Raw genomic sequence first — 22,976 nt, 5'->3', positions numbered from 1 at the left:
AAGAAAACATAAAATCATCACTGATAAAGTTTGCAGATGATACAAAAATCGGGGGAGTGGTAAGTAATGAAGAGGACAGGTCACCTGGTAAACTGGGTGCAAGCAAATAATATGCATTTTAACATGGCTAAATGTAAATATATACATCTAAGAACAATGAATGTCAGTCATGCTTACGCAACAGGGGACTCTCTCCTGGGAAGCACTGACTGGAAAAGATTGGAGGATCATGGTGGATAATCAGCTGAATCTCTGGATGCATAAACGGGAATCTCAAGTAGAAGTAGAGGCGTTTTTTACCTCTGCACTGGACTGCTGGAATACTGTGTCCAGTTCTGAAGTCCAGAATTCAAGAAGGATGTTGATAAATTGGGGAGCGTTTAGAAAGCCATGAGAACAATTAAAGGATTAGAAAACATGCCTTAAGCAGGGGCAGGCAAACTTTTTGGCATGAGGGCCGCATCGGGTTTCAGAAATTGTATGAAGGGCCGGTTAGGAGAGGGGGTTGTGCCCCAGCCCCCACATCCTATCCGCACCACACACATCCCCCCCCCAGGACCCTGGCCCATCCAACCACCCCTCCTCCCTGTCCCCTGACTGCCCCTGCCACCACATCCAACCCCTCCTCCTTCCTGACTGCCCCCCAGGACCCTTGCCCCCATTCAACCCCTGTTCCTGCCCCGACCCCCATCCACACCCCTGCCCTCTGATCACAACCCCGAACTCTCCTGCCCCCTGCCCCCTTACTGCGCTGCCTGGAGCACCGGTGGCTGGTGGCACTACAGCTGTGCCACGCCGCCACCACGCAGCACAGAGCACCAGGTCTGGCCGGGCTCGGCAGCTGTGCTGCCCCAGGAGCTCACAGCCCCACCGCCGAGAGCATTGCGCCGGCGGCAGAGTGAGCTGAGGCTGCGGGGGGGGGGGCGGCAGCAGGAGGGGGGCCAGGGGCTAGCCTCCCCCGACCAGGAGCTCAGGGGCTGGGCAGGAGGGGCCCGCGGGCCATAGTTTGCCCACTTCTGCCTTACAGTGACAGATTCAAGGAGGCCAATCTACTTAGCTTAACAAAAAGATGGTTAAGGGGTGATTTGATCAAAGTCTCTAAATATCTAAATGGGGAACAAATATTTAATAATGAGCTCTTCAGTCTATCAGAGAAAAGTATAACACGATCCAGTGGATGGAAGTTGAAGCTAGAAAAGTTCAGACTGAAAAGAAGTATCAATTTTTAACGGTGAGAGTAATTAACCATTGGAACAATTTACCAAGGGTCAGGGTGGATTCTCCCTCACGGACAATTTTTAGATCAAGTTTGGACGTTTTTCTAAAAGCTCTGCTCTTCGACTTATTTTGAGGCGTTTCTCTCCTGTGTTATGCAAGGGGTCAGACAAGATGATCACAGTGGTCCCTTCTGGCCTTGGAATTTATGAATCTAACATGAGTGACTAACCCTTTGGATAAAGGAAGCCTTTGCAAGACTCCACCCCTTCCCTTTTAACTAGGGCTTTTAGTGCTCCTTCATAGACATCCTGAGACTCCTGGACAGACATCCCCCAGAAAAACCAGGACAAGCAGACTGGAGGCTGCTAATATTTCTAAAAGCAAAAAAACCCTTTCATCCCCTGCTAGGCCCCCTGATCCAGCACAGACATGGTGCCCACACCCCATCTTGTATAAATGCTTTTCAGGGCACTTTAAGCAGACACTCCTCTATCCAGTCACCACTTGCACCAGGCCCTGACCTTACCACTGGGGCCTCCAGATCAGCCCATGCTTCTGCTTGGTCACTACTCGCCTGGCTCACTTGGGGTGGGGAATTACCAGTGAAAGACTAAAGCTGGTACCCACCAAAAGGCAGTGCTGTTTGCTGGCTCCATGACATTGGACGGGAAGAGGGATCATCTCTCTGCCTCCTCCGGGAGAGGTGCCCATGCACCACTGCCTCTCTGGGTCTGCACCTTCACTGACAGTTTTAGGGCACTCCCCCCACACTGCTCTGCCACCAGCACTGACTAGAGTGGTTATAGCCACATGCATCTTAACCCAATGGCAACCCACACTAGGGCCTAGAGCTGTCAGGGGAGTTATAACCTCACTGTTACTCTCCGAGGCCAAATCCTCACTCGGCATTAGACACCAAAGCACCCAGAGCTGAAGCATTGTGTGGGGCAGTGTGAGAGGAACCTTGTGCTGCTATTGCTGGTCCTGGAGCCACTCTGGAGACAGAGGAATTCATGTTTCAGGATAGTCCATGCTGGCTCCACCACATCGACAGGAGGGGGAGGAAAACCTCTCCTACAGACAGTAGAGTCAACAGCTCCAACTGCTCCATAGAGGAGGCAGAGCCCCTGAATAGGAAGTTTTTACAGTCACTTGGAAGAGCAGAACAGTGTAAAAACAACTACTGGAGCACGTTGGGTTTTAACAGCAATCTCTAGCCCCCTGGGCGGACTCTCCAGCAGCCTGCATCTGGGGCAGCCATTACCCTAGCACAAAGCGAGCACGGACTGTGTTTGAAATGCTACCATACTGAGCCAGGAGCATTTCACATCAGTGTAAATGACCATGGGGTGCAGGCCCACAGTATCAGGTTCCTCAACTACATACCCAAGGGGCAGCCAGTCACTATGAGCTCCATAACGTGAAATTAAAGGGCCCTGACTCCCAAGTCACATCACACACCTCTGCGCTGCTTCTCTGAAGAGAACACAACATTCTCCATCTTCTCAGGGTAAATACTCCATATGTCTGTTCAGATTTCAGATGTTTCATTAGAGAGTCTATTGAAAAGCCGAAGTGGCAGCTCATTTGAAAATCTGTAACAACAACTCAGCTGCCAGCGTGCGGTGTGAAAGAGCAAGCCTGCTTTACCGGGAAGGGTGGGTCTGTTACAAACACACGTGCCGGAGTGACAGTGCACAGTGAGGGGGAGACCATGGCACTGGCAGTCATCCAAAAGGTTCAAAGAACAGATTTATTTTCAGAGGAAAAAAAAAAAAAACATTTGATTGAAGACTCCAAAAATATACGGGTGCTTATCCTTCATCTGCTGGAAGAGTTGTGAGCTGCTGCAGAGAGCGCTTTGAACTCAACACGCCCAACCCCCAAGCACTGGGCCCACTACAGGCTACCCCTCTCCCCACTGTAAAGCCCACAGGATGCTGACTGCAGCAGAAAGCCAGATTCCAGCAGTTAGGCATTTTACCCAGGACAGCGTCAAATTCCTTATTCCCCTTGCTAGCATCATGGGCGCTGGCGTCGGCGGCTCAGTCTGTGCTTGCCCTAGACCCAGCGCCAGCATCAATAGGGAGAGTTGTCTTCTATGTGAGCCTACACACATACACTAAGCTAGAGGCACTCGCGTCTCCTCCCCCAACCCCCCTCAGGCCCAGTGAGGGGGCACACAGTGCCAGTATTGTCTCAAGCTTCAGGGCAGAGCAGAAAGCAAGTGAACCAGAGTTAGTTTGAAAGAACAGCAATTAATTAAGAAAGGCAGCTCTGAGCATGCTCTAGGTGGATAAGAATCAACTGCGAATCAGCTGCCAGTTACCAGCTGCTTGTGGCTACCTAGAGTCTTGAACATCCTAGACTGGGACTCCTGCTGGGGGCATTCTGGACGGGTGTTCTGAGATCTCGCTGGGCTAGGATAGCTGGAGACAGCACATCACTCAGGGCTAGTAATAAGCAAACTCTGATCATTCACATGCTTTACAAAGAGGGAAAGCACCATCTTGCCTCAACAATTTAGTTATCTAGGAGTCTCTAGTCCCTCCTGCCCTCCCCCCATATACACACTGAGCTCTGTCTGGACCAGATCACCAGATGAATCAAATCCTTGTAGGAGAAGGGAGGGCCTTCAGGAGGGAGGCGCCTTCACATGGCTGCGAGTCCAGCAGAGGAAAGCAGGGTCAAGACCAGGACCAGGACTCCAGACTGGTAGATTTGGGGAATCTTAAATCCTTTTCCCATGTCCCACATCTAGAGACAAAGAGAACAGAGACACACTCAGCAAAGAATCAGGGCATCACACGGGGGCACTCATACAGTCTGCAACCGAACCCCAAAGCCAGGGCCATCAGTGCATTGCAGAAAATATGCAAAGAACAAGCCAGAGAAGGGAACAGCCCCTCTGGCTAGGGAGCTGTGGAGATCCCACTTGGAGTAGTGTGTTCTCTGCACTCCCTCCCATTTGCAGTCGGGTGCTCAGAACTGCCCAAGTGAGGAAGGGGCAGTTGAGCCTATCACAAGATCTGTAGGAGTCTCTAGGGTGAAGGGTGCAGGCTGCGCACAGGGGCAGTGCGAGCCCCGGCACTTAGACTGGACAGAGCACTAGAGATGCCGCTGCCCAGGATCATCCTGGGAATGGCCTAGATGACCCAACAGAAATGAGCAACCTTTGATAATGCCCTGTGGAGTTAGCTACAGTGACTTGTTCATCACACAAATGACAAACCCTGTCCCAGCGAAGCTGGTTCCAGCTGGTTTCTGACTGGTGATCAGTAAGTCTGCGAGTTTGTCACAGAGGTCACGGATTCTGTGACTTTCCGTGACCTTTGTGACTTCTGCAGCGGCTGGTGCACCTGGCTCAGGGGCAGCTCAGACAGCCCCTGCGCCAGCCGCACCAGCCACTGCTGGGGCAGTCTCAGGCCACTGACCCCTGCAGCACCAGAAGAGTTTGGGTGTGGGACGGGGCAGGGGGTTGGGGCATGTGACAGGCTCTGGGTGGCGCTTACCTGGGGGGCTCCCCGGAAGCTGCGACATGCCCCACGCTCAGCTGCTAGGCAGAGGTATGGCCAGGCAGTTCTGTGCGAGGCCTCTGCCCAGAGCACTGGCTTCGGAGTTCCCATTGGTGGGGAACCGCGGCCAATGGGAGCTGCAGGGGCAGCAGAGGCAGCATGCAGGGCACCGCCACCCGCACTACCCCAGCACTCATTAGGCTGCTGGGAAGCCCCCTCCGCATCCAAATTTTAGTCGCGGGTATTTTTAGTAAAAGTCACTGGCTGTGAATTTTTGTTTACTGCCCATGACTTTAAAATACCCCTGACTAAAACTTAGCCTTACCCATCAGTAATGCACTGAGGTGGCAGGCAGCAACAGACAAGGCAGACCATCTTGTCTGTTCCCAGTTCTGCCACTGACTACCTGTATGACTTTGTGCTAGTTACTTAGGCATAAACTTTCTAAGCATCCACGGATGCTGGGTGATCAACCCAAGAATGTCCTGGTTTTCAAAGGTGTGAGGTAGCCTCAGCTCTAAACGAAAATCTAATGGAGACACCACTGGAAAAATCAGGCCCCAGATGTCTCAGAGTGGGCAACCACAGTTAGTCCACACTCCAGAAAACACTGGATGTAATAGTCGCTCTGTGCCTCAACTGTCCCTCTGTACATGGGAACTTCCTGACCCCACTCAGTATTACGCCAAGGAGCTCCACAGGAGAGCCAAAATCAGTCACAGGAGGCATCTCCCTTCTCCAGTGGGGAATTTTACCAGAGAGCAGCACTGCACCTAACCCAGCCACCCATGCAGTCAGCCCCATCCCCGCAAAGACAGGGAACGCAGCATTCAGGAGTCATTTTCCTCATTGTCTTAATATCTCTCTGATTGTGCCTCTGTATATGGGGTCTGAGTCAATCACCACAGTGTCAGACATGGACCTAGTTGGTCATTCAGTCTGCTGCTAGCCCTGGCCAATGTAGGACTGCTCCGTATCACATACAGGTGCTATCAGGTGATCAGAATATGTACCAATGCACTAAAAGTCTAAGTTAAGGGTGGAGAGAGCTGGGAATTTCACCCTAAGCTGGCAGCGTTTTTGGTTTATGTTGCTAGTGCTGTGATAACAGGTCTGAATGTAGGCCCAGGTACAACAATAACCAGCTCTCCAGCAGTGGAGCGACCGGAGTGCATGCACACGCACACACACACACACACACCCCCACAGCACTGCAGTTTATTCAAGGAAATGCAACACCTAACAATGTAAGCATTAACCGTTCCCTGACCCACATTTGTGCAATGTAGCCATCAGCCTGGCCAGCTGTCAGCACTGCTGGTTATTTTAACATGGATTTGGAGGCAGTTTCATTGCCTTTTTTATGTAAATACACAGTTACAGTCTTTCAACCCACATTTGACTCAAAGGCCCTAATGAGATGATTGTTAAGGCTTGTTCTATTTGGTTGACAGCAAGTCCATGAGCAAATGGGGCTCAGCCAGCTGGATCAATGCTGGAGCCCTGGGCCAGGCCTCATGTTCGCAGATCTGATCTGGAATTCTTGGCAGGCTGCAAAATGAACAATGTTTGCAGCAGTGTCAGCCATACCAGGGTCAACCAGTCTCTCCAGCTGCGGGATTTACAAAGCCCCCTCACCTCACTCCTCAGGGTGCCACTGATCACTACAGGGACAGCTCTGCCTGGTGCATGATGGGTTTCTTTCATCATAAGCATCTGGTAATACCAGAAGCAAGATACAAACTCTGGGAATCAATACTTATGCCACCAAGATGAGAATACAGTGGGCACCCAACGTGCGCAGCACAAATCCATGTTTGAAGTGCAGCACTCCCTGAGCCACACTTCCCCTAAAGCAGAAGGGATCAGGTCACACTATGAGCCAGCTGCCTCTGCAATTTTGATTTTGTAAAACTAAACATATTTGAAGTTACAGAAACACAAGACAATCGTTATCTGCAGCACATCTTGTTCCTACATTGCGGAGCCAATATTCTCTTCAGCTGTTTTTTTAAATCTGCAAAGTTCTCCTTCACTGAGACAGTTTTCCAAGTTTCAGCCCAGGGCAAATATTAAGGGCTGGTTTCTATAAAGGGACTAAAATAGATCACAGACAGATGTAATATAATATTAATATATAATAGAACATGGCTATTGTGAGCTGATATTGACACTGAAAAACAGTCATTTTGGAAGATCTCACATCATCACAGGACAATGACATTACAAGCTGGGGATATTAAACAAAAGGTTACACTTTCAGGAGTGCCAAAGTGACTTAAGTCACATTGGGAAATGGGACTTAGGCACTTCTGAAAGTATTACCCCAGATGCCCACCCAAACCCCTGCACCTTAGACAGACACATACATGCAGCTCCATCAAGGCTACTCACAAGGTGTCGGATTCCGTTCCACGTGTGGTAGGTGAGGGGGAAAGCCAAGGCAAACTTAGCAGAGTAGATAAGAGCAGGCCCCAGACTGAGTGACTTCACAAATGCCAAGTAATAGGGGAACTGTTCCGGGAGAATCAAGGCAGCCAGGCCAAAGAGAGACACCCCTGGAAAAGAAAGAACCCACAAGTCAAACCAGCTGCCAGTGTTAGGAAAGAGAAAGCCAGGAAACAGAAAGCCCTGCAAGAGAATCAGCACTCCCCAGCTGAGAGCCAGGGACTTCTATTCCTGAGGCCTGAAAAGCCAGTGCTAACTCTCCACAAAATGAGCCAGCTTCTTCTCCCACTCTCCTGGTTCCTCTGTATCAGTACAGCACAGCTCCCACAGGGAGCGGCCTTCAATTCTGCATGTCATAGTGAGGAGATGGAAGGAGAGTTACTTTTAGGTGATTATTGCAGGAGAGGTCACTTTTTGCTCTGACACACTTACGCCTTTAAGAACAATTCCAGTCACAGTCTCAGCTTTGCTAAATAAATAGTAACAGAATACAAGGTGTGAGGTCACTTTGTTACCACAGTATTACCCCCTGAAGTCAACAAGGCTATTAAGAACCTTACTGTTGGCCCCAGTCCTGCCAACACTGAAGTATGGGAGTAACCAGACTCATGCAAGTGGCCCCCAGTGACTATTCCTCAGAGCACAGTGACACACTCAAGCATTTGCAGAATCGGGGCCTTAGCGCATAAGCCAAACTATCTGGGAATGCAAGTTTCAGAGGATCCCCTCAAGGTCTGAACTGTAAGAGAGGAGCTCCACCAGAAAGTCCTCTAGAGTCCAAAATAGGACAAAAATATGCACTCGCCAATCACTAACCAAACAGACAGTTTAGCAGGAGCCAGGCCCAGCTGCCCAATGGCATGTGCAGACATCAGTGAAGAGGCTGGCACACAAAGAGACGGCTTGACGTAAGTGAGCATCCTAGCTGGAGAAGTGGTGGCAGCTTCTGTCATTTCTAGGCCAAGAGGCTTTTTACAGATGGTGCTGCCAAAAGAACGGGAGTGATGAAAGAGAGAAGAGCTAGCCAAGCCGTGATTCAGTGGAGCCCGATTGCTCTCCTCTGGTACGCGGGCTTAAGCAGCTCTATCAGCAGCAGTGCCAGTGCCTCTAAGCCAACTAGCTGCTTCCCAGCTCAGCCATTCGTGGTTTCAATGGCCTCTGTGTTTGCCTTGAGAAAGTGCAGGAATCAAGTGCTCATGTAATTACTGGCCTGGCCAGTGAAAGCAGAGCTCCCTGCTCCGTTCCATTTTGTTGGCTGCACATCTGTCTGGTGAGACAGTGCAGCCAGTGTGGGGTTACCCTTTGGATTCTAAAGGCCTGGGGAGAAGGCCTCTTGCTGTTCCCATGGCAGAGGTCAATGGAGGGCTCGTTTTGCAAGTGAGTAATAAATCCTCTTTTACAGGCAATGGCAACTCTGAGAGCTTGAACAACAACTAGCAGGTCCGATAGCACACTGGCTGCTGGCCAAGCACCCCACACAGAAGGGCAGGCATTTCCCAGCCCTCTGGGAAGTCAGTAGCTTTGGGCTGGGGAAGATGACCAACAGGACCGCAAGGCTTGGGCCATGTTGACAAACCACCTCTCTGCCTGGCACAGTGGGTGTCACTCCTCCTGGTATAGTATTACAGAGAAGGGCACATGGGCTAACTCAAAGGGCACTAGGGAATAAACCCGCTGGGCTTACAAGATCCAGCAAGGAGATAAATTGCGCTGATATAACAGAGTGATCTGCAGCAAGCACTCACATCAGATTAAACACTGCTGTGCTCATTGTAACTCATTTCAGTAACTGAATTCAGACTCTGCGGCTCATGCTGCTGACATCTGGCACCTGGCTGGACCTTCAGCTTTTCTACTGTGAGACAATAATGCCTAGCTGCACAGATTAGCAATTCTGGGGTTTAACTCAGTGAAAGCCAAGAGGGAGGCAGGGAACATATGGTCAGTTCAAGCCTTGAGGCCCAACTTACACTAGACCCCCTTCAAACAAGCAACTCTGTCTAATGAGTCCATCTGGAAGCAGCACCAAGGTTTCTAGTGCCATTTTTATATAAGCTTTAGTTAAACTCCCCCACTGGCAAAAACAGAGTTTTCTGGTCCTGTGACACAAGCTTTGCTGTGGATTTCATTTCAGATTCCACCCACCTTGTGGAAATCAAGTGTGTGTGGGGTGGGGGGGTGGGGGTGTTGCGCCTCCCCAAAGACATTCCCCACGTTCCAGGGCCAGCTTTAGAAGTTAGAGGGGGAGGGCTAGTGAAGTTATCCTTATCAGCCCCTCACTTTCTCCCTTTCCTTCCTGATCATTTTGCTCCCACAGCAGCACACCACAAAGACCAGAGTTAAATTTGGTACTGAGTCACAAAAAAAGAGGGAAAGGCCTTAGGAGAATGAGGGTCAGAAAGACGGTTAAGGTTTCAACATTAGTGTTTTGGTTAAATGGCACAAGATCAAATTATCTGTCTGGACATCGTTTAGTGGCCCCAATCCTGGTGCCACCTATTCCCCCACCCAGTGTGCATTATCAGGGTTTCTGTAGGGGGCCCTAACTGGGAGGCAGCTGCTATGTCTATATAGGATCTACACCAATGGGATCTTGATCCATGACTAAGGCTCCAAGGCACTACAGTAATACAAATAATAAATACCTGCAGAAAGCTTAGAAAACCCATTTGAATCTGAACTTGCTCTTTCAATTCATACCTGATGAGTGGCTTCCTCAGACAGGGGTTCTTGCTTGGGGCAGCGGCCCTTTAACAGGAAGCCATGGCAAAGCGAAAGCGAACACCACTTTGCATTTAAACTACTGCACCCCATGTGAGAGCCACAAGAGTGAGTCAGTCCCCACAGACAAAAAGTGAGGCCCTGGGAGGGTAAGTCACTTGCTCTGCGATTTTCAGGCAAGGGAGTGGCAGATTTCAGACCAGAATGCAGGTTTTCCAACTCCCAGTCCCCCATGCTCTAACCAAAAGAAAATGCTGCCTCCTTGACTTTCCCAGGAAGGGTTCTACTTACATATGGCACACATGTGCAGGGCACCGGGTCTGACAACGTACAGGAGTCTGGACACTGGTGTATAGGGCCCTGCACGGATACACAATTTATATCCGCAGATACAAAGTGGATATCCGCGGAGCTGCAGGGCTCTAGCGACAACGAGCGAGACCAGCAGGACCATGGCCAGTGACCAGGCCCTGAACTGCAGCGGTGAAAGCAGCAGCATGTCGGGCTGCTACTTGCAGGAGCCAGCGACAAGCCAGGGCAGCTCTGAGGTGGAGGCTGTACCACCCCAGCCCTGCCCACTGGGGCAGGCACCAGGCTCACCAGCAGCTATCCCTGGTCCCACCGGCAGCTATCCCTCGTCTCACTAGTGTGTGCAAGCGGCTCGCATGCTCCCAGACAGGAGACCCGCACTGCTGGTGGAAGGGACAGGAGCGTGCAAGCCACTTGCACACACTAGCATGACCAGGGACAGCTGCCGGTGAGCCTTGTGCTTACCCTAATGATCAGGGCTGGGGGCGGTACAGCCACACCAGAGGATCTGCCCGGGCTGGATACTGGCTTCTGGGAGCAGTGGCTCAACATGCTGCTGCTTTCGCCGCTGCGGTTCCTGGCCCAGTCCCTGGCCAAGGCCCTGCTGGTCTCGCTCATCGTCACTAGAGCCCTGCAACTCCGCAGATATCCGCGGATATAAATTGTGTATCCGCGCAGGGCTCTACCAGTGTATGTGGCAAGACAAAGCTTGCAGAAGGAAAAGAATGAAATTAGGAGCAATGGGTATTTATTTGTGCAGTCAGTACAGCCCATTACAGATCCCAGCTATGGCAACTACAGCCGAGACACTCCAACTCCTTGCCTTGAGGACAAGGAGAGAGAAGGTAATCAACAGAATAAAAGTCAAGTTGTATCAGAATTAGCGACTGCGAATTAAAGCTCTCTATACTGATGCTGACCACAGCCCGTCTACTCCCAAAGGTACCTGAGGCAGAGAATCACACACCTGCACTCATTGCAACACCAGTGCCACGGTGGGCGATGGACATCAACATGGGCAGAGACCACCTGCAAAACAATAGACCTCGTCAGAAAGATGAGCCACTCCTCGAGTGTGGGTGATATGCAAACAGCACATCTGGGGTGTCTGAAGCATGCTAGAGGTGAGGTTGTCTAGAGAGAGGCTTGAGGTAATGTGAGGATGAAGGACAGGCTGGGCACTGGGAACTCACATAAACCTGTTGAGAAGGGGCGCAGAGGCAGAGGCATGACCGATCTGTTCCCAGACAGCTCTGTGCTGCTGGCTGTGTATTTCTGCAGTCAGAATTATTCAAGGAATCTAGCCAGAAGGAAAGGAAAATGGGCGGGGAATTTGCAGGGGTGGCTCAGGAATGACAAACCCCACTGGCAGGAATCCTGGGAGGGAGAAAGCCCATGTTTGCTGGGAGGGAGGATGGGGGGGGGGGGGGGGGGGGGGGGGGGGGAGAGTGCAAGGCTGCCGTCAATTCAGAGGGACAGGCCAGGATTCAGGCTCCCAGACACATATACAGAAGTGAGAAAAATCCCAACACAACAGGAAATTCACCACAAGAGAATCAGATCACTGAGGAGGTGTGCTCTGGTGGCCTCACATGATCCCCTTCCTGTGCCTCAGGTCACCCTAACACCCTTTGGACTCAAGGTTTTTGGGGGAATAATCCTTTGACCCAGTCTAGCGCCTTCCATCGAGGACGTCAGAGGGTTCTGAAGACATTAACTAGGGCTCACAACCCCTTGAGGTGGGGCAGTTTCATTATTACCATTGCAGAGATGAAGAAACTGTCACAGGTGGGAAAGTAACACTCCGCTGCTCAAGGTCTCAGAATGTCTATGACTGAGCTAGAAATACATCCAGGTCTCCCACTTCTCTGCCTTAACCACAAGGCAAGTGTTCCCTGATGACTAAAGGGAACATACAGAGTTCTTTCCAATGAAGGGGAGGATGATGAGGGTTAAGCTCTTTGCCAGACTCTGGGATGTAACCCCCAGAGATGCAGACGCCTCTGGAGTTCTTACTTGTAGATGGTGATATGAGGGGACATGGGACGGTTTGACTGGGTGTTTTTATCGCAAAATTGAGCCATCTCCTCCTTCGCTGCTGTTCCCATGGGGACCACGCTAGAACAAAAGGAGAGGCAGGAAGTCAGAGAAGTAAAAGGAAGAGCAACAGAATTAAGTGACTCAGATTTACCCTGTGCCCGTGGAACATCACTGTCTAAGCAGGGCTGTACCAGGTCCACAGGGCAACACTAGAGGAGCATTTCACCTTGCAGGACTGGTACATCCCGTGGGACACAGCTCACCCATCTCCACATCAGCACAAGTCAAACAGTCCACACACAATGCCCCTCCCACTGAGCAGCTTTTTGCTCTTTGCAGTTTTATCCTGAAACAGGAAAACTATCTGAACCATGGGCACAGTTCTGAAAATGGGGCCAGCTCATAGCTGCCCTGCAAGTCAGCACCTAGAAAAAGAACTAAAGGGCGGAATAAACATGACATCAGGTCTGCATGAAGCCCAAGGAAGGTGCAGTGAGGCCATGAGTGAGAATGGCGATGCCAGGGAAGCAGGCTACTGACATGAACTCATCTCCTCCATTCCCTGCTCAGAGGAGTATTTATTTATTAAAATTATTAAATCCATCTATAGGTGCCATCCAGTGGTCTGGGCACCAAGCCCACAACTTCAAAATTACAACTTTAACAAGGAGTGCCCATACATTTAGCCACGTCAACCCACCCTCCTCAACAGCCTTAACCAAAAGGGGAAAGATAGGCTTCACAATGTGTTTGGAAGGGTAACAAAACTGGGCCCTGGTGGACTTGTGGGTGGAGGGAGAGTTCCAAACTAGAACCCCTCACAAAAGCTGCCGGCTCAAACACCTCTGCTGGTCTCGACTGCAGTAATGCAGCATGGATCTCTCGAAAAACAGGAAGTGAGAGAGTCAGTGGCAGCTCTAAGCATTTCATAATAAAACTTCGGATGGTGAGACAGTGCTGTGCTCAGTTCCACACTGATTTCCCTAGCTCTCCCAACTTGAAAAGCACCATCCACAGTCGAATCTGACTATTAGCTATCTGATAACATTATATAATGCTGATACCATGCAATCTGCCCTTTACTGCCATGGTAATTGCACATTGTACCAAAGAAAGACCTTGTAATTTCATGTTCCTGAGATAACTCAGCAATTACTCTTACAGCCCAATTTAGCAAAAAGAAAACAAAAAACAGCTTCCCCCACCCCCCACCGAGCCCAGCTGTGCAGCTTGCATGGAGCACGGGAGGGTTTCTGTTAATCGTACCTTTGTCAGGTATAAAGTTACTGCGTACACTGCACTGCAGCTTACACAGAATGACAGCAGTGACGGGCAAAGCACAGGGATGCAACATACTCACTGGTGCACCTGTGCGGCATGCAAATCCCGATCAATGCTATCCCAAAGCACCTTCTAAAGTGAGCCTGCTTTTATTCCAGTTACACTATTCTAATCCAGCTGTGTCTGTACATATTCATCATTGACTCATTCAATATCAGACAAGCCCAGGACTAAAACACACCCCAGCCTCCACCCAGGAGTTTATTTTATTCCAGGACACAATTATTACCTCACAAAAGAAACACCTGCAGGTTATTTAACTAGCCACATATTTATCACGTAATGACATAGTAAATACCCTGCCAAAACATGGCACCTGCCAGATATCTGAATGGTTAGAATTAATAAGCAGGTAGAACATGCACACGCAGTGAAGTCTTAGAACGGATCCCTTAGGGAGAAAGGAATTAATCCCTTTACTCTCAATAAAACCTCAAAACTCACTGTCGCATAGAAAGGCTGGGGCTGAGCCGAGTCCACAGGCAACGCTGACCCACATGTCTGCAAAAAAGAAGACGGAAAGAGCTCTGTGAATGTCGGATAGACACAGAAAGGGAAAAATACACACAATACAGGGGCATTTTTATAACCAGGAGCAGAGGAGACCACAGTGCAATGCCTGATGTTTTAAGAGTGAATCTGGGAGAGGAGGAATTATTTTTAACACTTGTAACGCTGAGCATAGCTGTTGGGCAGAGTTTGGAGAGTCTAACTAAGAGTTCTCTCTTTATGATACCCTGTAATTACCATACTGAGCTGTAATACCTTGCTAATAAGACAGGCATCAACAGTACTCTGCACTAACAGCGAGGCTGATGCAGGCCATTCTTCACTCTCAGGAGAAGCAATTATCAGGACTGGGTGGTAAATGTCCCAGAAAGGCATGCCTGCCAAGCAGTATGAAAAGAGCTGGTTCAGACTACAACTCTTCAAGCCTCTGAAATAAAGAGATCACCAGCTTTCCTCCTAAAAGCTCTTTTTCATTATATTGTTTCACCCTTGCCATTCGTTATTCTCTGAGTGTTAGCAAGAAGGCAGGTCAATGTCATGGCCCAACACACGCAGTATTTCAGGCACATCAACACTGGAGGTGGGAGATAAATAAGGTTTTTATGGTCCCCAAAGCAGTGGGAGCCATTCTCTACAGATCAATTGCAGGAATTGTGACTGACATTCAAGGGCATTTCTCCAGCAAGAGGGGCAGAGCCAGGCCTCCAATCCAGCCACAGCTCAAGAGTTTGCAGATGTGGGTTGGAATCTACAGCATCCACTCTCTCTCCTCAATTACTGTCAAGGACAAGGCACAAAAGACTTCATTTCCTGGTGACATGATTAGAATTAAGTGTATAACAACACTCTGTACTTTCATCTATAGCACACTGACAAACATTAATTAACCCTCAGATGCATGCAGACTGCATCTGCTCCAGCATCTCAGGAAATCTCCCACTGTTTCATTAACACCAGTTGGTAAACACAGCACTGGCATTTTTAACCATCCGCCAGCAGACCTGAGGACACAGCGGTAAAAACACCTGGGGGCCAGACCCTCAACAGGGCATCATAGCTCCATTGACCTCAACTAAGCTATAAACATTTACATAAATCGAAGCTCTGGCTCCTGGACACCGTCTACACAGATGGCAGAAGACAACAGATTTAAAATAAAAAAAAGACCGAGTACACAAAATGACCGGGCTGACGGCTCTGCACTCCGAGGATCAGCCTTGTTTTACAATTTACTTAGTCTTTAGTGCAGGGACCTTCTTTTTATTGTGTTTGTACAGCACCTAGCACAACAGGGCCATGGTCCATGCCTGGGGCCCCTAGGCTTTCCTGCAATTCAAAATAAAACAACAAAGAAGGGAAAGAACACACATTCGTTCAATGACTCAACCAAGGTCATACTGTGAGTTAGCTGGCAGAGCCAGCATTAGCAATTCAGAACCGCCTGTCTCCCAAGATCAATTCACTGCCCCCTATTAATATAAGTACTGTCTGGGTTAATCTAGTTTACGATTGCTCCATGCTCGGTTCCCAATGCAGTTGTCTGCAGTGCTTTTCATTATGGAGCTATGGTAATGACAACGGCAATTACAACCACAACACACGTTTAGGCTGGGGGCTTCCTGCATGGCCAGATTCCTCCCCTCATCTCTCTCCAGCTTCTGTCAGTGGAAGATTTTTCTGGAAGCTGGAGGCAAACTGAACAAGGAACACAGCTAAACAAATCTGACAATTCTGCAATGAGGGGAGGAAGGAGGATCCAGACATTAGGAAGCAAGCAGGGATTCAGGATTCCCTGCTCTGCCACAGACTCCCTGTATGACCTTGGGCAAGTCATGCAGTTTCTGTGCCTTAGGTCCCCATCTGAATAAAGGGGATAACAGCCCTACCTTGCCTCACAGGAGGTTGAGGATAAACACATTAAAGATTGTGAAGTGCTCAGACATTACAATAATTGGGGTCATATATGTACCATGGATAAAAAAAATTAGGAGTGCATCCGACAGTTTTGGGGGATGCAGACAGAAAGCCAGTTAGAAAAATTTATTTATCAGCAGGGGAAGGGGGTATGTTAGCCTTAGCACATGTGCAGAGACCGTCATCAGAGAGCACATTAAAATGCACCCATGTAATCCAACACAAATGTCACAATAAATACACGCATGGGCAAGTTGCTTCTATTTTAATATCTGGGCTTAGTCTATGCACATCCAGGGGCCAATTTACCATTGTCCTACACTTTGTGGAATTGTTTCAAAGTGCTACAGTGAGTTTAGAATGCCACTGAGAAAAAATCAGAATGACAGGAGTGCAATCTACTGTGCAAAGCGCAGGGAACTGATGAATCAGACCTTGGCTGCTCACTTAGAGCTGCCTGTGGCTTCTGTGACCGGAATGGAGTCTCTGCACACCTCAGAAAGCTCTCCACCCAAGCCAGCACGTTTCTTTCCATCCACACCACACCAAGCCTAAACTGTCTTTTAAAACAAAAAAGGTAAGAAAATATCTAGAAAAAAACACCACCTTTATTAACCTTGATTGCAGTGAGAAAAGTGTATAAGTAACTCAAGAGGGAGAATAAAGAGCCCTCTAATAGTACATCTTCTCCCTGCACTGGTAGTTATAGACCTCAGAAGATGGGGGAATCAGCAAGGTATTCCATTGCTGTGTGTTGTGGAATGAACTCAATGGTGTCTTCAGAGACCATGGATTCACAGTTTAGTGACTCTCAAAGTGCTCCTTCCAGCATTGTTTGATGGCTGCATTGTCCTTGAGGAGGGTGGAGCCATCCTGGGAATGAAAGGGGGTTGGGCCTTTGGAGCTTGGCCCATATAGAGCTTTTGTTGCTTGAAAGAAGCTTCTCATGTCATCCTGGTCTACGAAACCCTGGATCTCAGAAGACCTTCTCTTGCCACCACCTGTTTTTGATGTCATGTAGCCTCCTTTGGACTTTGGCTTTGAACAGATGATAGGTCTCATATTTTTGTTGGTTAGAGGAATCATTTTGCCAGTTACAGAATGCATTTCTTTTCTGCTGAATTAATGCTACGATTTCCTTGTTGTTTTTGTCAAACCAGTCTTGGTGCCGATGAGTGGAATATCCTATAGTTTCAGCACATGCACTGTGAATAGTATTTTTAAGTTGATCCCAGTGCTCTTGAATGTCAATGATGTTGTCAGGTAAGTTAGAGAGTTTCCCATCCTCTGAGGAATTACAGTATGCCATCACCCAGATAAAAATAATCACCAGGCCCAGACAGCATCCCAGCTGAGGTTTTTAAAGCTGGTAGAACAATGCCCCAGCACAAACTTTGCCAATTCCTTGACAAAATCTGGACCTGTGAAGAAATTCCACATGACTTTAATGCCAACATTGTTACAATATTAAAGAAAGGGGACAAATCTTTGTGCAGGAACTACAGAGGTATTGCCCTCCTCTCCGTCACAGGGCAGATCTTTGCTCGGATCCTATTAAACCACCTCCTCCCCCTTGCCGAGGAACTCCTCCCCGAACCACAGTGTGGCTTCAAGCCATCCTGAGGCACAACCAACATGATATTTGTGGCATGACAGATTCAGGAGAAATGCAGAGAGCAACACCAGGAACTACTCATGGCATTCATCAACCTAACCAAGGCCTTTGACTCTATCAATCATGTTGCCCTATGGATGGTGCTGTGTAGGTTTGGCTGTGCACAGAAAATTATTTCCATCAGACTACTCTATGATGGGATGACTGCCACCATTCTGTGCAACGGCTCAGAGACCGAACCATTCATCATTCGCACTGGTGTCAAGCAGGGCTGTGTCATTGCTCCAACACTCTTCTCCATTTACCCTGCCATGATCCTGAGTCTCATCTGCGACGGCTTTCCTGACGGAATCGGGATTGAGTATCATATGAATGGCAAACTCCTCAATCTCCTATGTCTCCAAACAAAATTTAAGATCCCGAGAATTGGCATCACTGATTCAGTATGCAGATGATTGTGTGTGGAAGGATGACACAGAGGCCGACCTGCAAAGCACCCTAAATCTTTTTGCAGATGCCTATTACAGCTTGGGTCTCTCTCTTAATATCAGGAAAACCAAGGTATTCTACCAACCCTCACCTGCACAAACTACTCTTCGTACTCCACAAATTACCATTAGCAGAGAATCCCTGGAAAAAGTGGACCATTTTCCATACCTTGGCAGCCACTTCTCCCAAACAGCTAGCATTGACACAGAAATCGAATACAGGATCCGCTGTGCTAGCACATTCTTTGGAAGACTACTCAAACGAGTCTTCAATTATAGGGATCTACAAACAGGTACCAAGATCTTGGTTTACAAGGCAGTTGTCATCCCCACCCTTCTCTATGGATCAGAGACCTGGGTAACCTACAAACAACATCTCAAGCAGATGGAGTGGTTCCAGCAGCACTGCCTCAGGAGGATTCTCAGGATCAGCCGGAAAGACCGACACACTAACATCAGCATTCTCTCTGCAGCCAACATCAGCAGTGTAGAAGCACAGGTCATGAAACATCAACTCTGCTGGGCTGGTCACTGTGTACATATGCCTGACACTTGTCTCCCAAAGCAACTACTCTTCTCTCAGTTAAGCCAGAGAAGAAGGGATCATGGAGGGAAGCAGAAGCACTTCAAGGACATACTGAAAGTACACCTTAAAAAGGGAGGCATCAATCCAACAAACTGGGAGGACTTGAACACAGAGGCAACAAACTATACACCAAGCCACAGCCCACTTTGAGAACAGACTTGCTCATGAGACAGAGAAGCGACAAAGGAGGAAAGAAATGGCACAACACTCCAGGCAACAACTATATCTCCTCCAAGATTTCACCTGTCACTTCTGTGGGAAAATATGCAGGGCACGAATTGGGCTCCTCAGCCACTTAAAAACCCCATCAATGAACACCTTTGGCAGACATCATCATTGCATCGAGGGATAGCTGAAGAAGAGTTCTAGACCATGCTCAAGTCACCTCTTAACCTTCTCTCCAATAAACTAAACAGATTAAAAACCTTTAGTCTTCCACTGTAAGGCAAGCTTTCCAGCACTCAGATCACTCTTGTGGCTCTTCTTTGAATTTTTTCCAAATTTTCAACAGCCTTTCTCAAGCAGGGACATCAAAACTGGACACAATATTCCTTTACTCAACAGCAACATATTGAGATACAGCCACAGACTATGGTGAGATCAACCTTTGTCTGCTAGAGAAAACCAGAACTCCTGTCTACTAGAACCCATACGAACATCAAAAACCCATTCCTAGGGCCATACCAAATTCACAGCCATGAAGAACGTGTCACGGACCATGAAATCTGGTCTTTTGTGTACTTTTACTCTCTACTATACAGATTTCACGGGGGAAACCAGCATTTCTCAAACTGAGGGTCCCGATCCAAAAGGGGGTGGGGGGGGGGGGGTCGCAGTATTGCCACCCTTATTTCTGTGCTGCTGCCTTCAGAGCTAGGCAGCCGGAGATTGGCGGCTGCTGGCCAAGGGCCCAGCTCTGAAGGCAGCAGCACAGAAGTAAGGTGGCTATACCATACCATACCATACCATTCCATCCTTACTTCTACTCCCAGCCAGTAGCAGCCACTCTCCGGCCACCAAGCTCTGAAGGCAGCACCACTGCCAGTAGCTGCGCAAAAGTAAGGGTGGCAATACCACGACCCCCCAATAACTTTTGAAGAAAAAAAAAAACCACACACACAGCACCTATAGGGGCAGGACCCCTACAGTTACACCACCATAAAATTTCAAATTTAAATATCTGAAATCATGACATTTACAATTTTTAAAATCCTATGACCGTAAAATTGACCAAAATGGACCAAGAATTTGGTAGGGCTTTACCCATTCCATATGACACTGACAAAGGTACGTCATCATTCTGCCACACAGTGACTGCAGCAGTGGCAATAAATGAGAAACCAGTCACAGATATACCTGTTGCTCAGCTACCTACCCTGTGCTGGTTACTACTATGCTGTGATACATTTAAAGGCGATCTAAATGAGGAAAAGTGCTTGTCTTTTGCAGGATCTGTTGGGTATTTGTTTTTTTTTTCCTAATTTATGACCAATGAAAAAGGCCAAAATAATTATACTGGTCCAACCCCTAGTGGGGATGAAGTTATACTCATATAAAGGTGTCTTATACTGGGTTATTGTAGCTGTGTTGCCTAATATCCTGGGACCAAGGTGGGTGAAGCCTGAAAAAGAGCTCTCTGTACACTCCAAAGGTCCTCTCTCTCACCAGCAGAGCTGGTCCAGGAAAAGTTATCATCTCACCCACCTTATCTCTCTTATACGGGGACAAGTTATTCCCCTTCCTGTATGGGGATAAGTTACACCGGTATAAGTGTGTCACACTGAGGTAGTTCACACCACATTGCCTACACTAGAACAGTTAAAGCTGCACGTTTGTGTCAACACAAGCCCGGACTCACAGTTCTAAGATGCAGGGTCAGTCTACCCAGGCATGGGCAGCTTAGATCCATTAGACAGTGCAACGTGACCACAAATGTCTGTCTACCTGAGCCCTCCCTATGCCACACGAGTGAGGGGAACTGATGATGCTGTTTAGGGACCTTCAGGATCTTTTGCTTATTAACACCGCAGAATCCCCTGCCCTTCCAGGGCTCTGTTTTTAAGACAAGACTATCACAATCTCTCCGTGACAGCGGGAGTTGGTCAGGCTTCACTGCAGGTCACGGAGGCCATTGCCTTGGCCAGGCGCAGCACTACCGTAGGTGACAGGGAGAAGCCAGGGGCAGGCTCCCAGCGCTGCCCCGAGCTCTCCAACAGCGGAAGCACAGCCACATCACAGGCAGCCACCGGCCCACCCGCCATCTCCCCCAGGCCGCCCCTTCCTCTCCCCCCTCCCCGCATCGCCTCTCCCCCCCGAGCGCCCCTCACTCTCTCCAGGTCTTCAGCCTCCCCGCCCCCGCTCCCCAAGCGCCCCTCGCACTCTCCAGGTCTCCAGCCTCCCCGCCCCTCGAGCGCCCCTCACACTCTCCAGGTCTCCAGCCTCCCCGCCCCTCACACTCTCCAGGTCTCCAGCCTCCCCGCCCCTCGAGCGCCCCTCACTCTCTCCAGGTCTTCAGCCTCCCCGCCCCCGCTCCCCAAGCGCCCCTCGCACTCTCCAGGTCTCCAGCCTCCCCGCCCCTCGAGCGCCCCTCACACTCTCCAGGTCTCCAGCCTCCCCGCCCCCCGAGCGCCCCTCACACTCTCCAGGTCTCCAGCCTCCCCGCTCCCCCCTCACACTCTCCAGGTCTCCAGCCTCCCCGCCCCCCGCTCCCCGAGCGCCCCTCACACTCTCCAGGTCTCCAGCCTCCCCGCCCCTCGAGCGCCCCTCACACTCTCCAGGTCTCCAGCCTCCCCGCCCCCCCGAGCGCCCCTCACACTCTCCAGGTCTCCAGCCTCCCCGCTCCCCCCTCACACTCTCCAGGTCTCCAGCCTCCCCGCCCCCCGCTCCCCGAGCGCCCCTCACACTCTCCAGGTCTCCAGCCTCCCCGCCCCTCGAGCGCCCCTCACACTCTCCAGGTCTCCAGCCTCCCGGCCCCCCGAGCGCCCCTCACACTCTCCAGGTCTCCAGCCTCCCCGCCCCCCGAGCGCCCCTCACACTCTCCAGGTCTCCAACCTCCCCGCCCCCCGAGCGCCCCTCACACTCTCCAGGTCTCCAGCCTCCCGGCCCCTCGAGCGCCCCTCACACTCTCCAGGTCTCCAGCCTCCCCGCCCCCCGAGCGCCCCTCACTCTCTCCAGGTCTCCAGCCTCCCCGCCCCCCGAGCGCCCCTCACACTCTCCAGGTCTCCAGCCTCCCCCGCCCCCATTGCTCCCCCCTCTCCCAGATGTCACCTCAACAAAGAGGCCGCCATTCTGAAACGCCCCAAGGTCCGGAAGTGACCTCAGACGCACAAGGCACGTGTCCCGCCCTACTTCCGCTCCCGGCGGGGCGGGGTCTCCTCTCCCAGCGGCCGTTCAACCCCCCCGGCCGGGGCGCCTGGCAGCCCCGGGGGTCCCTCCCCGCCCGTTGCGGGCCGCTGCGCGCCGCTGCGCGTCTCCCTGGAGCGGGGCCGGGCGGCGCTGGGAGGCGGGACGCCTGGGTCCTGCTCCCCGCTCAGGCCCCGCTCCGGGCCCCGGGCAGGTCGCTGGGCTTGATGCCGCGCCCGTTAACCCCCCGCTCCCTGTCTCGCGGGCCCCCAGCCCCGTGGCGGCGTCAGCCCTGTTTGCCCGGGGGCTGGGGCGACGGTGGTGCAGCCCCCGCGCTGATTTCCAGGGGCAGCAGACCTGGCGCGTGCCCTGCGGGTATAACCTGCCCCCTGAATGCTTAACGTGCATGTCACACGCGGGCCAGACGCTCCTGGCTCGAGCCCCAGAGGGAGGCCCTGGAGGGGGGGGGTTAAAATTAGATTATGAACGTTTAAAAATAAGTTATTTAGTTTTGAGAGCAAATCGCGCATCCCCGAAAGGTATTTCTATCCGGCTATGGGCCTCGAAGAAGAATGGACTGAGAAGTCACTTTGGGGCTGACTGTTGGGAAGCAGGACACAAACCCCAATTGGCTGCGAGCTCTATACTTAGGGTGTGTCTTCACTACCAATGGCAAAGCGCTGCCACAGCAGCACTTCAACCTGGCTGCGTAGTCGCGGCACCAGTGCTGGGAGAGAGCTGTAAAAAACCCACCCCCACAAGGGGGTGCACTGTCTGTACTGTCACTTTACAGGGCTGAAACTTGCAGGGCTCAGAGGGGTGTTTTTTTACACCCCTGAGTGAGAAAGTTTCAGGGCTGTAAAGTGGCAGGGTAGACAAGGCCTTAGATTTCAACCAAGTGTGAACTCCTCAAGCATTAGAGTTGGGAA

General features: G+C 50.4%; 1 protein-coding gene across 3 annotated transcripts; it reads right to left on the bottom strand.

Moving 5' to 3' along the window:
• Positions 1-2,952: 2,952 nt before the first annotated feature.
• On the bottom strand, positions 2,953-22,087 carry SDHC (succinate dehydrogenase complex subunit C). 3 transcript variants are annotated; one of them, XM_037882954.2, is made up of 6 exons: positions 21,973-22,087; positions 14,037-14,093; positions 12,228-12,329; positions 11,179-11,240; positions 7,128-7,291; positions 2,953-3,975 (listed from the first exon to the last, which is right to left on the bottom strand). In XM_037882954.2, exons 1-6 carry the CDS (start codon positions 21,990-21,992, stop codon positions 3,871-3,873), a joined length of 510 nt encoding a protein of 169 aa, XP_037738882.1. In that variant the 5' UTR covers positions 21,993-22,087; the 3' UTR covers positions 2,953-3,870. The 3 variants fall into 3 exon arrangements, with proteins under 3 accessions (XP_037738882.1, XP_037738883.1, XP_043391014.1); XM_037882955.2 differs by lacking the exon at positions 21,973-22,087 and adding an exon at positions 14,358-16,513; XM_043535079.1 differs by lacking the exon at positions 21,973-22,087 and having other exon boundaries at positions 14,037-20,041.
• Positions 22,088-22,976: the final 889 nt, after the last annotated feature.

The sequence above is a fragment of the Chelonia mydas genome, chromosome 24, assembly GCF_015237465.2.
Source record: "Chelonia mydas isolate rCheMyd1 chromosome 24, rCheMyd1.pri.v2, whole genome shotgun sequence".
NCBI lineage: Eukaryota > Metazoa > Chordata > Testudines > Cheloniidae > Chelonia > Chelonia mydas.
Note: the sequence above shows the minus strand (reverse complement) of the source record. Positions and strands in the feature narration are given on the sequence as shown.